The sequence below is a fragment of the Podarcis muralis genome, chromosome 16 (genome assembly GCF_964188315.1).
Source record: "Podarcis muralis chromosome 16, rPodMur119.hap1.1, whole genome shotgun sequence".
NCBI lineage: Eukaryota > Metazoa > Chordata > Lepidosauria > Squamata > Lacertidae > Podarcis > Podarcis muralis.
The window spans coordinates 37,326,307-37,347,904 of NC_135670.1; the positions used below are offsets into that span (position 1 = coordinate 37,326,307).

At 46.0% G+C, this 21,598-nt stretch overlaps 1 protein-coding gene across 2 annotated transcripts in view; it reads right to left on the minus strand.

The window, feature by feature from the left end:
- Positions 1 to 21,598, minus strand: part of MLXIP (MLX interacting protein) — a 61,324-nt gene that overhangs the window by 21,397 nt on the left and 18,329 nt on the right. For both annotated transcript variants that reach the window (XM_028710130.2, XM_028710131.2), the window contains exons 2-8: positions 8,742 to 8,848; positions 6,742 to 6,827; positions 6,023 to 6,112; positions 4,472 to 4,513; positions 3,637 to 3,808; positions 1,534 to 1,617; positions 596 to 693 (exon numbers count right to left, since the gene is read on the minus strand). In XM_028710130.2, coding sequence (XP_028565963.2) covers positions 596 to 693; positions 1,534 to 1,617; positions 3,637 to 3,808; positions 4,472 to 4,513; positions 6,023 to 6,112; positions 6,742 to 6,827; positions 8,742 to 8,848 — 679 coding nt within the window. The remainder of the gene's footprint in view (positions 1 to 595; positions 694 to 1,533; positions 1,618 to 3,636; positions 3,809 to 4,471; positions 4,514 to 6,022; positions 6,113 to 6,741; positions 6,828 to 8,741; positions 8,849 to 21,598) is intronic.

The following is a 21,598-nucleotide window of genomic DNA, read 5'->3' on the forward strand; positions in this document are numbered from 1 at the left end:
GTAAGTAACAAGTAACTTGTGGCCTGAAAGAACAACGCACACACTCCTAACTTGAGTTACAAAAATGACCCAGCTTCAACATCTGCGCCTACTTTTCATACTCACAGGTGATCACAGTTAGGACCAAACAGCTAGAGTCACACACACACACCAGCTCAAGTAGTAAGATCTATAGTTATATGAGTCCAAAATGGGTACCAACTCATTCTGAATTAAGAGAAGCCATGCTGCTTAGAGTTACCCTAAGGATATTTTATAAATTCAGATAAATAAATAAAAGTCATCTGGGAATATTTGTTCAGATAAATATACCCAGCTGTGGTGCTGACCGGCTGACAGCCCCAAGGCATGGAGAATGCACATGAAAATCTAAGACCAGACTACCTTGACTCTAGGAAGACTTCTTAGGAAACTGCTTCTACTGAGTCAGGCAACTGAGATCTACCTCACACAGTATTATTTACTCACTAGCTGTCAGCAACTATCTAGGGTTTCAGCTGGGGGACCTTTCCCAGCCTTGCAGGGAGACTAAACCTTCCTCATGCAAAGCACACACTCTAACTGCCACTGAGCCACAATTCTTCCCCATCCTTACCTGGGAAGAATGGCTGCAGGTGTCTTCCAGGGCAGAGCTGGCAGTAGGAGTGATGGGGCTTGCATTGAAGTAACTAGGACGACTGGAAGAGAAAAGATCTGGGCAAAGATTGGGGGGGTGGGGGGAGGCAAATATTACAATCACTTCTGGATACTCCTATTCATTTTACAGATGCACTTTGCCAAGCTGGATTTAAATAAACAGAAAACCTTTGTTACACACCAGGAAATAAAAAAGAAAAGAGCACTTTCCACACTAAAAACCTATTTTTATTTCATTTCTATTTATTTCAATACATAGTTGTCCTACTTTTAATGCAAGCTATCCCAAGTAGCTTAACCACTGTTACATATTTTTATTAAGACATTCGCTCTGCCTTTCGAAAGGCTTACAATCCAACAATAAAACCCAAGTAAAGGTGGTGATGACGACGACCACAATAACAACAACAGGGCCATTCTACCCCTTCAGCATTCTTCCACATGTGCAGACCAATCTAGAGAGAGAGGTCCATTGCCCAGTGAGGGTACTGCTGCTTTGCCTACAGAAGGGTCAATGTTCATACCCCCTAAACTCTGAATAGAAGCAATGGTGCTAAATGGAATGCACCTCTATTCTCAGTACGGTGGTGTTGCTGGTGATGTTAATCACACCCAAATGTTGACTGCCAGTCTAAAACCAGTGGAACAGTACATACCTCCTCTTGGAGGAACTACGCCTTATAGGAACAAACTCTGGGTACTTGGGTTCCATACTCTTTTAATTTCGTGACTGCTGTCACCATCTGCATTGATCATGGAACCCAAAATCCAGATAGCAGAGGGCAATGCAGCAAAACATTAGCATAGCCTAATACTTTCAATATTCAGCTTCATAAACGATACCAGGGGAAATCTGTGCTGGCAAACAAGAGTGTGTAACCCCTGCAAAATTCTTACCTTGAAAAAACTCAAAAGTATCCATACAGTTTGGCTGGAGAGGGCTGAGTCCTGGCTGAATCATGTCAGCATTTCCTAAGTGTGCTGGAAAATTTCAAAGAGAAAAAGAGTGAGAAGGTGTACTGGAGAGCTTCTAGACCAGGGGGCTGGCCAGCCGCAATCAGCATGGCCAATGGGCAGGGATGATTGCAGTTGTAGTCCTGCAGCATCAGGAAAGCACCAGTTTAGCTAACCCTGTTCTTGATTCTCTGTGGTGCCCTCTAATGCTTTGGAATACAGTTCCCATAAGCCCAAGGCAGCATGACCAATGGCCAGGGATAATAGGAATTGTAGTCCACAACATCTGGGCACTGTGCTGAATACACTTAGTATGGAAGACTCTGGGAAAATGAGGTTGAGGGTGGTACAGGCATCACCAATACTGCACCAGTGTGCCCAACTGCCCAAAAGCAAGGTGTGCGGGGGTGGGGAGCAGGAGGTCTGGAGCCCAACAACTAATACCTGGAGTTTGGGGCCCCTGGGATACAGCACCAGAGCCAGGCCAACTTCTCTGTGTTTTCTGTCTCCTATTGCTACCCTCCCCATTTGCGTAACAAGAGCAACATTGTGATCTGAAAAGCTGGGAAACTGATGGCAGCATGGTACAAAACATGTTTGCTTCCCCTCCGAGGCAGTGATGATCAAACTTACTATTTTCAGGAAACAATTTCTACACTAATGTCAGATGCTGGTAGTGGTTGCTCGTGAGTAACCAGGCAGGGCTCCAACCTGTCTTTAACAGGTTTTATTTGGTGCAAATTATTTACAGTGCAGAAACACAAAGTTCATGTCCGTCTTAGTCACTTGCAGATTCCAGGAGTGGCCCCTTCCAGTTTCTCCCCCAACATAAGAACTTGGGACACCCCAAATCTCCAACTCCCCTCCTTATGTTTCTCCCCTCTGCGTAAGCTGGGCGACAGAAATGGCGTCTCTGCCTCCTGCCCAGCCAGGCTAGGTGAGGCGCTTGGGCTCTCAGTAGGATCTTCGAGCCCTCCCCTCGCTTGGCTCCCTCTTTCCCACTGTGCTCCACTGGAGGTGTGGCTTTCCCCACCACTGGAGGAGGAGCTGCTCCTCAGAAGCTTCGGAGGCTCTCTGTACCCCCCCCCCCCCGGCTCCCTCCCCTGTTCCAATGGCAGTCCCCTGACAACTACCTAATATGTCCCCCAAACCCAAGGGGTTTCTGAAGATTCGGCAGGGTGTGTGGAAGACCGCATAAAGTAGAGCAGCTCACACAGGGCATGGGAGGGTTTCCGGACACTTTCTACCACCTCACATCAACTGAGAGCATGTCCAAGAATACTGCCAATGCTCCCCCTGTGCCTGCGTGTTTTGTGGGCGGATTGGAAGTAATGGGTGCGGTTTGCTAGGCACAAAGAAAGCTGCCTTTCTTTCCATGGAATCAGACCATCATCTGGGTGCCTGGAACCACAGTGCCTCCCCCCAGAGGCTCTTTCACTGAACCTCTCACCAAGGACTATTCTCTGGATTAGAAACTATTCCTCCAAAGAAAATAATCTACCTTGACCTCTAGATTCAAGACACGGTTCTACCAATTTCTCCCCTTTCCCCCCCTTCCCCCCCAACTTAAAGAATGGAAAGAAACGAGTGCTTAATGTCTAAAGTGCATGGGATTTGCCTGGAAGTTCTTCCCCTAACCTCTGATGCCTGCATGGGTGGGCCTGTGATCAAGGAAGATAATCTTTAAAAAATAATAATTAAAAGCTTACTGACATAAACTCATACAGAATACAATAAAAATTATGGATATGGCAAATAAAAAGAAATGTGAAACTAGAAAAAATAAAACACAGATATAGAAGAGATGTAATTCTATGTATAGTCAAGAGATAAACCTTTAAAATGTTCCAAGGCAAGATGCTGTGGTCTTTTTTTAAACTATCCCAATATTGGTGGCTGCCAGGAAGCACATTTGGAAGTAAGACAGCAAGGTACTTCCTCGCTCCCACGCCCCCCCAAACAGGAAAGAACTTGGAAGTACTTGGAAGCCTATCCTGTGGAATTCCTTCTCCACAGATGATCCAGGAAAGGGCAAGCTTCTCTTACCTATCTCTCTGGGATTTGGCCAAGAGAGCGGCTGGTGAGACGACAGTGTGGAGAAGAGGGTGTCTGGTAGCTCTGACATAAGCATGTCTGTGCTGAAGAGGCAGTCCAGTTCCATAGGGACTGGTGTTTCCCTGCCGTATGTCTCTTTGTGCCAGAGGAACATGTCATCATCCTGGTCAGGGGAGGGAGGGAAAAGTTAAAACAGGGCCCACTCTGGATGTCAGTATTTGCAATTTTAGTGGGGACTGTCATGTTTTGTATTACTGTCTTTGTGGTTTGGATTGTACGACGCCTTGAGTTTCTTTGAAAATACATTTTAAAACAAAAATAATACATTAAAAGAAGCAGGAGTGTCTGGAGCTGCACCCAGCTAGCAAGGAGTCCACAAGGCATAAAACTCAGCAATTTCCTTTCTCAATTGGGAGGAGAGTCACAGAGCACATTCTGCAAAGAGCAATTCTTTGGGGATATGGTATTTTTCAAGGAGACCTTGACGCACATCTCTCAGTTTAGTCATGGGCATCCTGGTTGGCTCAGCTGCAGCTGCGAGCAAGAAAAACCCAACTCATAGTGGATTTTCTATAGAATAATCAATAGCACCATTAAAGAACTTTGGAATGCAAAATGGTGCTCAACTGTAGTGATTCAGGGAATTTTACTGGTTACAGCACCCCTCACTTCCCCTCTGACCTGCAGACTGCCCTGGTTTCACACCTACTTTTTAAGCAAAAATAAGAAGAGGAATACCTTCTTCTTAACAGTGCTGGGAGTCACTTTTTTAATACTTTCAGGCCTAATGAACAACAAACAAAACAAGAGCTAACTCAACACCTACCCGGACCAAGCTGGAGAGGTCTTCATCTTTATGTTTCTGCAACTGAAGAAGAGAAATGATATTTTTCCCCAACAGAATTACAACACACTTCTAGAGTTACCATGAACTGGAGCCCCTATTTGTGTGAGGAATTCTTACTGCCTTGAAGCAAAGTATTTTATTTATCATTCAGAGCTGGTCTGCCCATGAGGTGGGGTGAGGCAGCCACAAAGAGAGGCATAAGCCCAAGAGAGGCTGTGCCACCACAGGCTCTCTGCCCACCCGGCTGCCAGGCAGTGGCACCAATTTCCAGCGAGATCTGGGCCATGAACAAGAAACCCTATCTAATCCTGAAAGTGACCCTCTAGGATGTTATTCCAAGTCTATTGTGAGTTAGGAGTGTAAAAACAGCTATCCTTGAAGTTTCCTGGGAGAAAGGAGAAGCAAGGGAAGTGAGATAAAGGAAGCAATGTCAACAACTCGACAAAGGCCTGGTTACCAGGGGAACAGGGATAGAAATGTCACATTAGAGGCTCAAAAGGCCTGGGCACCTGGGACACCCCAAGGTACCGTATTTTTCCGTCCATAAGATGCCCCCACGTAGAAGACTATCCAAGTATAAGACACCCCCTATTTTTTGACATTATTTTTCAGGGGGGAAACCTAGACTTATACACAGAAAAATACGGTAATTGTGGGGGAGCAGATCACAGTATGGAGCCATACATGTTTACCATCCTATGACCTGCAATCTTTCCTGATGTATGTAGAAGGATGTTTATGTTTTAAGAATATTTAGATGTTTTAGGACTCTCTTTGTGTGCTTTACCTATAATAAAAAGGTAAAGGGACCCCTGACCATTAGGTCCAGTCGTGGCTGACTCTGGGGTTGCGGCGCTCATCTCGCTTTATTGGCCGAGGGAGCCAGCGTACAGCTTCTGGGTCATGTGGTCAGCATGACTAAGTTGCTTCTGGTGAACCAGAGCAGCGCATGGAAACGCCATTTACCTTCCCGCCGGAGCGGTACCTATTTATCTACTTGTTCTAATTCTTATTAACTGGCCGTTTGGATAGAACAACTGCGTTGAGTTGAGCTCTGCCCTATTGCAATAGCTACAATAAATTCTGGGTTCTTCCTGGTTACTGGACTTGAATTCATTTCCTTGGTTGCATGCTTTATTTAAAAGGTCCCTCACCTGGGTAACGAACAGCGTGGTATAGAAGCAAATTCTAACCACAGGTTGGATGACCACTTGTCGTGTATGATGCAGTTAGGATTCCTGCATTGCAAGCTAGATGACCCTCAGGCTCCCTTCCAACTCTACAGTTCAATGATACTTGGACTATTCGGGTGAACCAGGACAATATGAGTGACAACAGAATGCACAAATCAGTAGAAAATTAACATTTTATTGTTTGGGGCGAGCATATTTCTACTAATACAGTTGAATTGCCAACCCTTTTCATTCTTAAGCCTTCGTTGATAAGCTGAAACTTTCCTTTCCTTTCTGGAGGCAATTGAGAAGATACTGGTCTACTTCCAAATTGAAAACTGGGTGTGAAAAAACATACCCTTTTTTTGAAGTAGGTTCTCCACTTGTGGTACTCTCGGATTACTACTTCTATCCGCCGTTTCCAATACTTCCCTTCTGTTGCAATAGCCTGAGGAAGAAAAATGTTTAAAAAATAAAGTGGCGGTGGCGAAGTACAGTGGGCCCATCACTCGTGCTCACTTTACTCACGCGATTGCAACCTTACGTGGGCACAGGGAGCAGGGAGGAATCAATAAATAAAGAGTGGGAGAAACCAGTTCCCCACTCTTCATTTATTTCTCTCCCACCCACCCAACAGGTTTTCCTTGCTTATTGGGCTCTGGGAAGGTTGCAATTCCCAAAGAGGTTTAAGAACCAATCCATTTCCCCAGGGAACTGTGGGAATTGTAGCTCTGAGGGGAATAGGGATCTCAAAATAACTCTTAGCACCCTTAACAAACTCCACCACCTGGCCTCTAGCATCTGACACACCATCTGCCTGATGGCGAGACCCACCTGCCCACCCAGAACTGATAGGAAGCCTACATTCAAATATGTGCATTCGCTTATGTACTGATTTCTTGTGCTCCTTACCCCACTCTCTACCCCAGTGTCAAAACACAACAGAGAACTATGGAAAGACAGGAAGGGGCAGATAAGCAAAGGCAATTCAGGTGAAAGTAGCATAAAATGAGATTAGCCCACAGCATGAAGAGATATCCTCTGTACCACAGTCACATTTTTCTCTGCCTGATGTACCTCAGGGCGCCGGTGCTCATCTACCTCCACAGAACCATCCAGGGGAGTCACAAAGTGGCACACAGGATTCTTCCGCTTCTCCAGATCTGCAACACGAACCAGAGCATTAGCAGAGCACATCTCTAGGGGGAGCAAGCCAGGTCAGATTTGACTGCCATGCTAAGTAAGCCACAGAGCAGGACTTCCACTGTTAAAGAACCAGGGATGTGCACATGCCAGATTCTGCGCAAGTGTTAAAGTGTGGCATGAGGAGCAGAATTCAGCTACTGTACACGACAGAAATTCAGTAGGGAACCTTCCAATCTTCTCCATAAAGGGCTGGTTTTTGTATGCACACAGAGAGAGATCATAAGGAAGGCTGGAGGAGAAACTCGCTTACCTAATTCACATTTCTTCAATCAATGTGTAAACTAAAACACAGCTATCCTTTGAAATCTGCAATTCTCTGAATTTTGCTTTACAGTTTTACAACGAAGAAATGCTTACAAAAAAGCATATAATATATAATTTAAATGCTATGTAGATGACCTAAGAGGTTTTCTTCACAATCAAGCAGTATATAAATTATGTTAAATACAAATATATATATTAGGAAAAAGTATGCATGAAAATTTGTGTTAACGTGCAGAAATCAGCATATTGGGCAAATGTTCATAAAAATATTCACACATACCTGGATATATGCATGTGATTATGCACTTGAAGATTTGTGGGAATTTTTTTAAAACTGCAAACTGATTTAGAAATGGCAAAAACTGAACTTAAGATGGAAAAATGAGAAAGTGAAATTGACAGGAGTGGGGAAGGGCTAAAGCTCAGCGGTAGAACACCTGCTTTGCATGCAGAAGATTCTAGGTTCGATCCCCAGCATGTCCAGGTAGACAATACAGAGCTAGATGGACCAAGGGTCTGACTTGGTGTAAGGCAGCCTCCTAAGTCCCTAGAATCAGGCCTCAGACTTATATGCTTCCTCTCCCAAGTCTCGCCTCACCACAGGCAGAAGTGAAGGACATCACCAGAGACCCCACATCACTGGGAGAAGTACTGTAGATTCCGGCGTATTAGGCGACTGGGCGTATAAGACGACCCCCCAAATTGGCAGCTGCCAATTTGGGGAGTTGTCTTATACGCTTCGGCAGCTTCGTTGGGCAGCGGCAGTGGGCGGCGGGCTCCGCGCTGGGAGGAAGCCGCCCAGTGAAGCCGGCTTAGCATCGCCAGGCAGCTTCCTTCCGGTGCAGAGCAGAGCCCGCCACCCAGTGCAGCCATACCCGGCGTATAAGACGACCCCCGACTTTTTAACCTCTTTTCCGGGGTTAAAAAGTCGTCTTATACGCCGGAATCTACGGTAGTGAACAACTGAACCAGGGAGACATCATGTTTAGGGTGTTTTCAGGTTCAACCATTCCCTTTTAATTTTATTTTAAAATGAAACCTCACCATTCAGTTAAAAATGTTCAAGGTTACTTTCAATAATATTAAAATAAAAAGAACAGAGATGCTATCCACAGAGAGGGGAGGAACCAAAGGAGGGGCAGATGGCCTTGTTCTCACCACAGGCAAATTCCTAGGGAGCAAAGGATGGGTGAGCAGGCCTTGGCCCCGCATCCCCCTGCCCTCTGAAGCATGGAGGGGGTTCGAGGAGACAGAACCTTTCCAGTGGTGGAGGCTAAACCATGGAGCTTTCTCCAAAGGGAGACTTGCCTGCCTCTGGCATTACTGGGGTTCCTAGGAAAGGCTGAGATTCTGCTTTCAACTGGTATCTGACACAACGGAGAAGTTACTGCCTCTGCCTGATTTGGCTATGGGATGTTTCTTCCGGGTTTTGTGTGACAAGATTGCTTTGTTGAGGCTTTTATATTGCTGCTTATATTGCCTGCACACCCTGAAAGAGGACAAGGCACGTGATATGTAATAAACAATCAGAAGTCCCAGGCTGGCTACGTACTAATGTGTGGATTTTCCCAAAGCACCCAAACACATTGAGGATGGGCAGAACTTACACTGAATGTACCAAGCCCTCCAGATGGCGTTGTTGAGCCGGATTTTATCCCTACACTGAAGCTTCAGGCCTTTGAAATTCTTCCACTTGGGTGAAACCAACTTGCCGCTGCAACAAAGCAGAGAAGGTTCAGATTTAAACAACAATAAAAAACAATGTATTCTGAAGCAAAACAAAGTAAAGATACAGCACACCAGGCTGACAGCTTTGAAGGCTACCTAGTGTCCTCTGCCTGGGCCTGAGTTTTAATTCTGACCAGGCCTGAAAGCAGAGCTAAAGGGGACAAGTTGTGACTCATGGGGACATTGAAACCCCTTACTATAGTCTGTCTTGATGCCAGGGCAAACCCATGTTTCTACTCCAACCAGCCCTGCTCACATACAACTTTTTTAATTAGGCAGCAGATATTTAGATATTCTGTTCTGTTGAGGCGAATATACGCCTTAAAAGAGCCACATCTCTTTTGATCACGGTGCTAGTTTCTGGATTTGGGGTATAGTCAGTGCTATTTTTCTAGAAGAGGAGGTGCCGAAACTCACAATGAACACCTCCCTTGTTCTCCTATAGGTAAGAGTAAAGGTAAAGGACCCCTGGACAGTTAAGTCCAATCAAAGGAGACTATGGGGTTGCAGCGCTCATCTCGCTTTAGACCAAGGGAGCCAGCGTTTGTCCACAGACAGCTTTCTGGGTCATGTGGCCAGCAGGACTAAACCACTTCTGGCGCAACGGAACACCATGACGGAAGCCAGAGCACACGGAAATGCTGTTTCCTTTCCCGCCACAGCGGTACCTATTTATCTACTTGCACTTTTTTGCGTGCTTTCGAACTGCTAGGCTGGCAGGAGCTGGGACAGAGCAACAGGAGTTCACCCCGTCGCGGGGATTCAAACAGCCAACCTTATGATCAGCTAGCCCAAGAGGCTCAGTGGTTTAGACCACAGCGCCACCCACGCCAATAATGGCAATGGTGTCCACCTGAGAGGTGTCAGAATTGAGTTCCAGCTAAAAAAAGAAAAGCCCTGGATATAGTACTCTGAAGCAGTGGCTTTAAAAACTGCCTTGTATAAGCTTCCTATAAGCCTTACAAGGTCAGGCTACTGCATTTGTCATTTTAACCTAATAGATGACAGCTCTCCAGGGTCTTAAGCAGGGAGGGATTTCTCCCATCCCATCATTTTTCTTAGCTGGAGATGCCATGAGTTGAACCTGGGACCTTTGCCCACAAAGCATGTGGTTTTCTGCTGAGCTATGGCCCCTCCCTAAGGAATGCTGGAATGTCCCATGAAAGCCCATCAGGTCTTTCTTTGTAAGGTAATTGCTAGTGAGGACAAGCTTCTCTACGAAAGGAAAGATAGCTCACCCACTACTGTGGATTACCATATTTTTCGCTCCATAAGGCGCACCTAGGTTTGGGGGGGGGGGGAATCAAAGGGAAAAAATCTTTCCCCCCCCCCCAGGCCCCAAGAGCAAAGAAGCCAAGACAGCAAACGGGATCCATCCCGCTCACTGTCTTGGCTTCCTCTTTAGCCGCGCGCAACCTCTCCTGGCTGGAGAGGTTGCGCGCGGCTTTGGCAAGACTAGACAGTCAGCGGGATGGATCCTGCTCGCTGTCTTGGCTTCGTTTTTAGCCGCGGGGCTGGGGTGGGGGAAGCCCGAGCTTCCTCCGACCCCAGAACAGGTCCGGGAACAGCGGCAAGGTTGCGAAGCCTTTGGAGCGCAGCGTGAGTTCCCGCTGCGCTCCAAAGCCTTCAGGGATAGCCGCCTGAAGCCTTTGGAGTGCAGCAGGACCTCGCGCTGCGCTCCAAAGGCTTCAGGCAGCTATCCCTGAAGCCAGGTCTCCCGGCTCTCATAAAAGGAACCCAAAGCCTTTGGAGCGCAGTGCAAGGGCCCGCTGCGCTCCAAAGGCTTCAGGCAGCTATCCCTGAAGCCTGGAGAGCAAGAGGGGTCGGTGCTCACCGACCCCTCGCTCTCCAGGCTTCAGTGAAAGCAACGCGTAGCCTCCGGAATGCGGAGGGAGCACTCCCTCTGTGCTTTGGAGGCTTCACATTGATATCGCTGAAGCCAAGGAGCCTGCATTCGCTCCATAGGACACACACACATTTCCCCTTAATTTTTGGAGGGGAAATAGTGCGTCCTATAGAGTGAAAAATATAGTATCTCCTGTAACTGCAAGCCATGGGGTGAGCGTTGGGATGTTCTATGACACACCCAGTTCATAAAGGGTAATGGTAAGACCCAAGAGCCTTAGAAGTTAGAACATGCCCAAGAACCCTTTGCAACATGAAGTGATTCGATGGTTGATGTGCAGAGGTTCCTTCTCAGCTATACTGCTGAAAGCATTTCCTGAGAGACTGCCTAAAAAATGAAGCCAATGCCCTGAGAAATCAAGCCCATCCAGAATCCTCTACAACTTTAAAAACATCTTTCACATTTCAGGATTGGTTGTGTTCAGGAATTTTTCCTGTGTTGAAAGCTGGTGAAGATCAAGACTGAGAAAGTTTTTAAGTGCATTCCTGCAGGATGGCCTCATTACATGAGCCAAAAGTAGCCCTGAAGAGGCTATAAGGGAACTATTAACTCTGGCACAGCACAGATGGGGCATGCTTCAATCTCTCTCTCAATGCTGCCTTTCACAAGCAAATTCTGTGCAAAAAGGTTTTAAAGGTCACTGGCGCTTGCAACAGACAGCAAGCCAAGAAACAAGGAAGAAAAAAGAAATAATCACGTGGAAAACAACTTGTACGACAGAGGATAGACTTAAATATTAACCTCTTGACCATCTCGCCACACTTACCAAACACTATTGCAGATAGAGGTGAAAAAACATACTTAAAAAACGAACAGAGGAGCGTCTGTTCCAATCTGAATTTAAAATGAGGAATGTGGTCGCTAGAGCATGGAAGAGACAGAATTAAGTGACGCCAAATGACCTCAAATGATCAGTTCATTCAAAGACAGCAGAGGAAGTCCATGTTTTGCTGAACCGCAGAACAGCTGATGGGGTTCATTGAAGAACAGCTATTTTCAAACTGTTTGTCATCATGAGAGCGACTGAAATGTGCCTTGAAACATCCAGCCATGATTCTTGATGCACCCACCACTCCATGCCCCTTAGAGCAAGGAAACCACACACAGTAGCCATTACAGTGGTACCTCGGGTTAAGTACTTAATTTTTTCCGGAGGTCCATTCTTAACCTGAAACTGTTCTTAACCTGAAGCACCACTTTAGCTAATGGGGCCTCCCGCTGCTGCCGCGCCGCCAGAGCACGATTTCTGTTCTCATTCTGAAGCAAAGTTCTTAACCCGAGGTACTATTTCTGTGTTAGCGGAGTCTGTATCCTGAAGCGTATGTAACCTGAAGCGTATGTAACCCGAGGTACCACTGTACATGCACACACATATATGGACAGTGACATCACTCTGAAGGAGGAAGCAAGGACATGCTCGGATTCCCTGATGCTGACTACAGTGCAGCTAGCACAAGTTACCACCACTAGCCAGAAAGCACAGAAAACTGTCTGGACAAATGAGAGGGCAGGATGCCAAGAGGCAACATGGACTGGGATATCCTGTGCCGGTATATCCTGGGTTTTGGAAACTGATCTAAGCCAGGGGTAGGCAACCTAAGGCCCATGGGCCACAAGCGGCCCACGGGGGTCGTTTAACTGGCTCACAAGCTGCCCCCAAACTGAGCCGCCCCACGCACTGTGCTAAACCAGTGCAGCGCAACATGGGGACTCGCTTCCATGGTGTCGAAAATCACATCTGAGCAGATGCAGACACTGGAAATCGTTTCTGCACAGATGCAGACGCCATAAATCACGGCTGTGCACGCTCATGTGCGCGCACAATCTGGCCCACAGAGGGATCTCCGCTGGAGTGAACCAGCCCAGGCAAGGCAAACCTTGCCAACACCTGATCTAAGCTGATTTAAAGGGTGTGGGGGGGTGGGTGTGGGTGGGTGTGTTTGTATACTGAAGACAGTGTTCAAAATCAATCTGGCAGAAAATCCATGCAACCCTAATGAGCACTACAATCGATGGTTTCCAAGAGCGGGAGATGGATGGGCTTTTGAACTGAGTTTACAAAAGCCGCATGGGATGTGGGACCAAAATGGGCCCTGCAGCTCTTGCTCCTTTGCCACCCGCCTGGCTGTATGCAACGTGATTTAGAGAAAGCAAAGCAACTGCAGGCATGAGAAGGCCCGCAGAGTCCTGGAAAAGCGACAGCTTTCCCTGCATCTCGTGCAGGGACAAAAGCCCTGATCTCTCACACCTGCTGGCCCAGTGACAGCTGCTTGCTTTTTCCCTGGGATTGCCAGAGCTGGCATTATTCCCCAAATAATCCTGTAATGGCTCATGGCGACAACTGTGACGGGCTTAAGTCTAGACAGGGTGGACACGGCCACCTGGCTTCCTTTCTGGTCCACTGCTTGGGAGGGGGTGTTTGGCTTTAAGCACTTTGAGCAGAATGGCTGACGACACATAGGACCTCTTTAATCCTTGCCATGCTTTAAAAGAAAATGCCTCTCCCCATCGGGAACACAAATTCACTAAACACGAGGCTCTCCCTCTGGGTTCATTCTCTGATGTTACATTCCATTTGAAAAACCACACACAAGGGAGCAACTACAATTTCTGGGGCAAAACAATGACATAGGAAATCCATAACCAGACTTCTTGCTGCTTTAATGTAAAAACTGTCTTTAACTTAAAAGTTGCGCTCTGTCATTCTGACTAAACGGGTTGGTTAACTGCATCCTTGAAAATATCCCAAGTGAAGTTCATGCCCCTTAAACTCAAAATCAGTGTGGATAAAAATCAATGATTTTTTAAAATAATAAAAAATAAAAAATTGATTTTTTTATAATTTAAATCAGATTTTTTTTTATGTAAATAGGATTTTTAAAATAAAATGCTTTTAGAGGAAAAATATTTCTAAAGATAGCTTTCTATTTAAGTTACATTATAGTCCAAAGGCTATTCATCAGGAAATAAGGATTTGTTTTAAGTTTTTCATGTGTGCTAAAACTCAGTCTAAGGTTGTTGTTTTTTAAAAAAAATCGTTCAACCACATCAGTTAACACACATGAATACATATGCTATAATGTTATTGTTTTAGTTAAACAAATCGTTTAAATTGTTATTAAGGAAATGATTATTTTTCTCCTTCCAATAAAGTAAGCAGGAAAGCTGTCCAAATATAAACAGTTAACTTATTAAACCTCACAATAGTTTCATAATTATCTGTCTATGTATTTCTAATATTATAACCAAATTAGTAATTTTTGATATACCGTATTTTTTGCTCTATAAGACTCACTTTTTCCCTCCTAAAAAGTAAGGGGAAATGTGTGTGTGTCTTATGGAGCGAATGCAGGATGCACGGCTATCCCAGAAGCCAGAACAGCAAGAGGGATTGCTGCTTTCACTGCACAGCGATCCCTCTTGCTGTTCTGGCTTCTGAGATTCAGAATATTTTTTTTTCTTGTTCTCCTCCTCCAAAAACTAGGTGCGTCTTGTGATCTGGTGCGTCTTATAGAGCGAAAAATATGGTAACTGTAAAAACTACTCTGAAAATTTATTATTCCAAAACTGAAATCTTCATTATTAAGATTATACCAGCAAGAATGAATCTTTCTGTAAAAAAATGATTTAAATCAAGTCTTACTGACTAGTGATTTAAATCAATTTGACTTAAATCAAATCCACCCTGCTCAAAATAGGTTCCTAAATAAGATTTTAGTGACTTGCTGCTGCACATTTTACAGCCAACCCACTGACAATTGCTTTGTCAAAAGTGGGTAGTAAAAACCTGCGGAAGGAGTTTGACTGAATCGAGATGAATATATACTGGCTTCCCCTCGCAATGATAATGTCAGGTAACTGTTTAGCTTCTTCTGTATTGTGCTATTACCACAGCACCTGACCTATGCAGCTCCTGTACTTGCTTCCCAGCTGTTATTCCAGCCGTTGCCAACCTGATGCCCTCCAGATGGTTTGAACAAAAACACCTGAAAGGCACCAGATTGGCAAAGGCTGCTCCATTCCATTATATAGCAATGAAATATATAGTACAATTTAAAACAAAGCACCACGACCACCAAACACACACCATTCTGCTGGACACTGAAAAGCATAGACTTGAATGATCTGCTAATGCAACTCTTTGTCTCCTGAGATTTCCAGGGCTTTCCAAAAGAGTGAATGCCCAAGGTAGACATAATTCTTCAGCTTCTTTTGTTGCCTTAAGAAGAAGAAGAGTTTGGATTTGATATCCCACCTTTCACTCCCTTTAAGGAGTCTCAAAGCAGCTAACATTCTCCTTTCCCTTCCTCCCCCACAACAAACACTCTGTGAGGTGAGTGAGGCTGAGAGACTTCAAAGAAGTGTGACTGGCCCAAGGTCACCCAGCAGCTGCATGTGGAGGAGCGGAGACTCGAACCCGGTTCCCCAGATTACGAGACTACCGCTCTTAACCACTACACCACACTGGCTCTCTTAACCCCAATTGCCTAACATACAATGAAACTGTGGGTACAGGGGTTCAGATATTCCTGGTGTCCAATGCTCAGATGGAGGGCACAAGGAGAAGGGGGCGACAGAGGACGAGATGGTTGGATAGTGTTTTCGAGGTTACCAGCATGAGATTGACCAAACTGCGGGAGGTAGTGGAGGACAGAGGTGCCTGGCGTGCTCTGGTCCACGGGGTCACGAAGAGTCGGACACGACTAAACGACTAAACAACAACAACAACAAAATGCTCAGTTTCCTATCAAGCAATACTGGCGATGACAACCTCTGCATCATGTGCATCCAAAACAGGCAGGAAAAGGTTTGTGCAACAAGGGTATCTGTGTCTCCCACTCTCACAAAGTAAGACTTCATGGCCTTAGCCAGCAATCCCAAGACACCAATCAACAGATACGGAGGGCCCAAATATATGATATTTCAAATGCATAGCGTGCAGCTTTGGCCACAGGTTTTTCTCTTGAATACAAAGCATGTGGGTGGGGGGTCCCTAGGAATGCAGAGTGTGGGGAAGCCCTCCCTCTCCAGCTGCAATCTTGGTGACACCCCCAGCCCTGCATTAGCCTTGGACACAGAGGTTGAGCTATTCATATATATTGTGGCTTTTTTCCTTTCAGGCCACAGACATGGTATAAATGACAAGCAAATGTATTTCATCAGATTTACACCCCCACACCATCTTCAAAGGAGCCCAAGGTGGCAAACATACCAATAAGGTAAAGGTACCCCTGCCCATACAGGCCAGTCTTGACAGACTCTAGGGTTGTGCGCCCATCTCACTCTATAGGCCGGGGGCCAGCGCTGTCCGCAGACACTTCTGGGTCACGTGGCCAGCGTGACATCGCTGCTCTGGCGAGCCAGCGCAGCACACGGAAATGCCGTTTACCTTCCCGCTATAAAGTGGTCCCTATTTATCTACTTGCACCCGGGGGTGGTTTCGAACTGCTAGGTTGGCAGGCGCTGGGACCGAGCAACAGGAGCGCACCCTGCAGCGGGGATTCGAACCGCCAACCTTTCGATCGGCAAGTCCTAGGCGCTGAGGCTTTAACCCACAGCGCCACCCGCGTCCTAAACATACCAATACTAATAACAATTAAAACGTCTAGTAAACAACTGAAGACAACCTTCCAAAAGTCAGTTTAAAACTCCCAAAAAAGGCTCCAGTATGTAGTTAGGGTGGGCTAGTTAGATTTTTTTTGTATGTAAATGTTATTAGGAGTTATTAGCAAGGCTGGATTTAACAAATACTGTAATAGTAATCAAATATTGACAAACTTGTTTAAAAACAAAAGTAGCTCTACAGTCTGGATGTGTATAATGCACTCTGCTCTCTCTTGGCTGAAATCCTGGAGGGAGAGATTCAAGTTCTCAGTCCAAGTTAATGGCAGGTCAGATAATAATTAATCCCCAACCCAAGAGGCAGGCAATACTTTAATTAACCTGCATCGCATGAGGTGACTTTTTAAAGCTGCTAATTCCCAAAAGGTCATACTGCCTCCCTTTAATCCTGTATTTCCTAAGAGCAACGTGTTCTTAAAAAAACCCACAAACCTCTTGTGCCATTTATTTACAACCCCCCAGGGAAGATAAAACAGCACGGGAAAGATATGAAGAACATTCGATTTGAGAAAGCAAGCAAGCAAAGCTGAGTTCATAGTAAGTTCTGAAAGCAGGGAACCATCCATGGGCAAACTGGAGCAAATGCATCCTGGAAGATCAAGGAAGAATCAACCTATGCAGCAGTGGAGGGAAATCTAGCTCTGCCCCCCAACCTCAGTTTGTTCTCAGATATCCCCCCCCCCCCACCTGCCCACTTTGCTACTTAGCTACCAATCCAGGGGGTGGCACTGTCAGATTCCTCTTCTTCAGCCTCAAAATTGCCCTTGTAGAATTCAGAAGGGAGGAGGATGGGAACAAATCTAGAATTTATTGATGTTACCTCTGGCTCCACCTGCTGTTGGCTTCCTGCTTTACACCTCAGCAGCCCCAATGAGCACCAGCCACCACTGCTGCACAGGGCAGTTTTCTAGTACAGTGGTGCCCCGCAAGACGAATGCCTCGCAAGACGGAAAACCCGCAAGACGAAAGGGTTTTCCGTTTGTGAGTTGCTTCGCAAGACGAATTTCCCTATGGGCTTGCTTCGCAAGAAGAAAGCCCATAGGGAAATCTCCGGGGACCTCTTTTAAATGCTGGCGGTGGGGAGCAAAGCCTTTCCCCCCCTCCGGCCTTCAGAAGAGGTCCAGGAAGGCCGGCGGGGGCCGAAAGGCTTTGCTCCCCACCGCCAGCATTTTAAAAGCAGTCTGGGATAGCAGGGAAGCGCTTCCCGCTATCCCGGACGGCTTTTGAAGGCAGGCGGGGGGAGCAAAGACTTTTGCCCCCCGCCGGCCTTCAGAAAAGGTCCTGGACCTCTTCTGAAGGCCGGCGGGGGGCAAAAGTCTTTGCTCCCCCCTGCCTGCCTTCCCGGGAGAGCGGAGAAACGCAGCGGAGCGGAGAAACGAAGCCCGGACGGCTTTTGAAGGCAGGCGGGGGGGGGGGGGCAAAGACTTTCGCCCCCCGCCCGCCTTCAGAAGAGGTCCAGGACCTTTGTACCCCCTGCCTGCCTTCCCGGGGGCTTTTAAATCACCCCGGGACAGCGGAGAAGTCCTCCGCTGTCCCGGGGTTTTTTAAAATGCTGGGGGTGGGAAGAAAAGCCCTTGTCCCCCCCCCCAGCCTTCAGAAGAGGTCGGGGGACAGACTGTCCCCGGACCTGGTCTGAAGGCGGTTTCCATAGGAACGCATTGATTGATTTTCAATGCATTCCTATGGGAAACCGTGCTTCGCAAGACGAAAAACTCGCAAGAAGAAAAAACTTGCGGAACGAATTAATTTCGTCTTGCGAGGCACCACTGTAGTGAGGCTTCCTTGTGCTACTTTGTCTTGCAAACTGAACTGCTGCTTGATGGTCACATGTTATGGTATAATCTGACTTTTTGTACTGATGTGTTACCTGCCCTTCACCATAGTGTCCCAGGGTGGGTTAACCCTTCCCCCCCACCCCAGCTGAAACTTTACATCAGAGGACTGGGGTGGCTCCTATTAACTAAACCTAGGTGTCAAAGGCCAGAGTAAAGAGCTGTGCCTTCAGCATACAGCAAAAGCTATACAATGAAGGTGTTAGATGCACCTCTGTTGGGGGTGGGGGAGAGCGAATTTCACAACTTAGGGGCTGCCACAGAGAATGCCCTCTCCCAGGCTGCCATCCTGAGGATGATGGTATAATTCCCCTAAAATTAATCTGGAATCCCTTGCCACATGCAAGAGATTACAACAGAAGTTGTTTATTACTGGGTGGCATTTGTGTCTCATGTGACTTTCTATTTAATTTTATCAGGTAAGCACCTGCGCAGCATCGCACCTGTACATTAGGAGCAAAGGGGGGGAAATGCTCTGTGATGCTCCACAAGGTGCAGCAACACAGCTGAGTTCATGAAACAAAAGCAATTCCTTACAGCTACACTGCGGCAAAGGGTCGTCTTCACTACTTACCCAACGGCCATGAAATAGAGGGTCAGAAATGAAAATGGCAGGTTACTATTTCCCGCCCAGAAAGCCAGCCCCAGCGTTGTTAAAAACAACAACACAGGTTTTCAGGTTTAAGAAACCTCCCACCAGTGATAATAGCACAAAGCTAAAGCACACAAGCACTAATACAGAGACAGTGAAATAGCAGAACAACAGTAACAGAACAACTCTGAAAAGGCACAGGACAAAGAGGCCGCACATCGCTGGCCCTTAAAGTACTACCTGCAGAACCGCAGCGGGGGGAAACTCTTGTGTAGACTGTCTCGATGACAGAATGAAAATTGATGTTTACTGCTAAACCAAACTTCAAGCAGTAAAAGAGCACATGAGCCTTGCAGATGGCTTCCCCTCTTTGCCTTGAAACAGGTGGGGAGAGTGGAGCTACTGCACTTAGGTTCTGGACATCTGGGTGGCCATTCTGAGGACAGGATGCTGGACTAGAGGGACTACTGGGTTGGTTGGCTGCCTGATTCAGCAGGCTATTCTTACGTTCTTCATGTTAACTAATGCTTTCCTTCCCTGATCTGGTGCTCTCCAGTTGTGTGCTGGGCCACAACTGCCATGATACCTGAACTGTGGTCAAGCTGGCTGGGACTAATGGAAGTAGGAGTCAAAAAACAACTGGAGGGCGCCAGGTTGGGAAGGGATGCTTAGTGCATTGCACATGCTGCTTCAGTGGACCACAGGCCCTGTGATTTGGCTGCTATCTGCTCATTGCTCCTTTGCCCTTGAAAGCAACTATGCTCTGAATGACCGTGTGCATCTCATGTATGAGAATTTTCACACACCATTCCACCTTGAAGCAGACACAGACCAAGTAGCAAAGCAATGAGAATCATAGTGAAAGATTATTTCAGAAAGGAGTAGCCCGAATAACGGAAAGGCAAAGTACTGTTGACTGAATCAAAAGGCTGGGTTGTACAGTGGAGAAACCTGACTGCCCCAGTTCAGACTGCAGCATGGGGTGGGGGTTAGCATTTTGAAATGCTCCTCTTTGTTTATACCATTTCCAAACCTCCCAATTAATAAAAATATTATCAGAAAACTAAAGCAAGAACAACAAATGTTACAAAAATACACAGAAGAATTAGTAACACAACTTATTAAAGAATGCTTCCTGGTATCAATTCCTTCTCCTTCTGACACAAAACCTCTCAGCTTCCTGGCTCTTACCTAGGACACCACCCATTGACCTTGGCTCTCACCCAGAGCCTAAATGAGTTCAAAGATCACCCACAAGATCTCACAACAGAGAGGCGTCATGGGACGTGGTGACCTCACCCTAGGTCGCCCACAGCTTTGACCTACTCAGCACTGTCAGTTCCAAGCTACAGAAGATTTGGATTGGTGAGTTTCCCAGGGGGTCCAAAGGATAGTAAATAGGGCACCCATCCACTCATAGTCCTCTGCACATCTCTCCTCTTCCAGTTGTCTATTAAAAAACCCATAATAATGGCCCCTTATGCCTGACCCTACTCCCTGCTCAACCCAAAACAAATGGCCTCTTATGCCTGACCCTACTCCCTGCTCAACAGTACATTATTTTCACATGTTAACACCCTTAACTGCACTATAATTATAGCTGATGGTTTATTTTATAATACCTGCATTATGTGAATAATTTTTATGTTATATAATAAACATTATATATATATAGAAAGTGTCGTATATTGGTTTTAAAAAGAAAACTGACAACTCATTTCTTCTTAGTATGCTAGTTTTTATGGGCAGACATGGGGAAGTGTGAAAAAGTGATTATATCCCACCTGTAAATCTAAAGTGGTACAGTGCATTCAACCATGTTGGAATCTACATTCTGCATGTAGAAAATGCAGCCAACAACTAATTGTATTCTGGCACTGAGTCACTGGTAAATCCTCGTAGGAGATGAGTGGCGTCTTTTTGTTGCGACTTATTCAATTCCTAGTTGGAACTCGGTCATAAAACCGTTAAGTGATGATACCCATATTCTGCTACACTAACCAGACTTTTAAAACAATTAATCTGAATGCACAATAATAAAACTGAGCAATTTAACATTCCTAAACCTAATTCTCAATACACATTCAGTTACCTAGCCTTTTCGGTTCAACTGAACTAAACAAACCAGTTTTGACAACGGCTCACACTTTCTCCACATTTCTTTATTGTTAAAAGAAAATTAATCTAATCTCTTTTGTGGGAAACTGGACGCGTGAATTCAGCTCTCTTCAAGCCAAAACTAACAATATTTTCTCAAACAAAGGTTCATTCAGAGCATCAGATAAGAACGCTCACTTATTGTGCTGCGGAGCAAAAAGGCAGACATGCAGGACAAAAACATTCCTGTATTGAGCCAATAAGAATTGTTATTTCCCTCCTGTCTGGGCGGCTTCAATGAAGTCCAAACTCACCCACTGACTTGTTTGTATACAGTTTTCAAAATGGCTAGAAAGCAAATCCCCAACTGCCCTTGAAAGCTTCAGGCACAGCCATCGGCTCACATCAAGGAAGGACACATTTAACTCTGGCCTAGTGCCCTATTGCCATGAGGAGGAAAGAGCTAAATTGGAGATCATATTTAAGGGTGTTTCTGCAATCTTATTCCCTTTACCAATAGGAGTGGTTGAGGTCTTGTGAGACTTGCTGAAGCCAATTAGGAGTGTGTACAGTGCCTTTCATCAGTCTGTGGTGGTACTCTAGCTGTGACCCTACCTGCATAGAGACAGGCTGGCTTTGGTAATCCAGTCTCTGGTAATGTGCACATCATTGTGGCACCATAAAGAC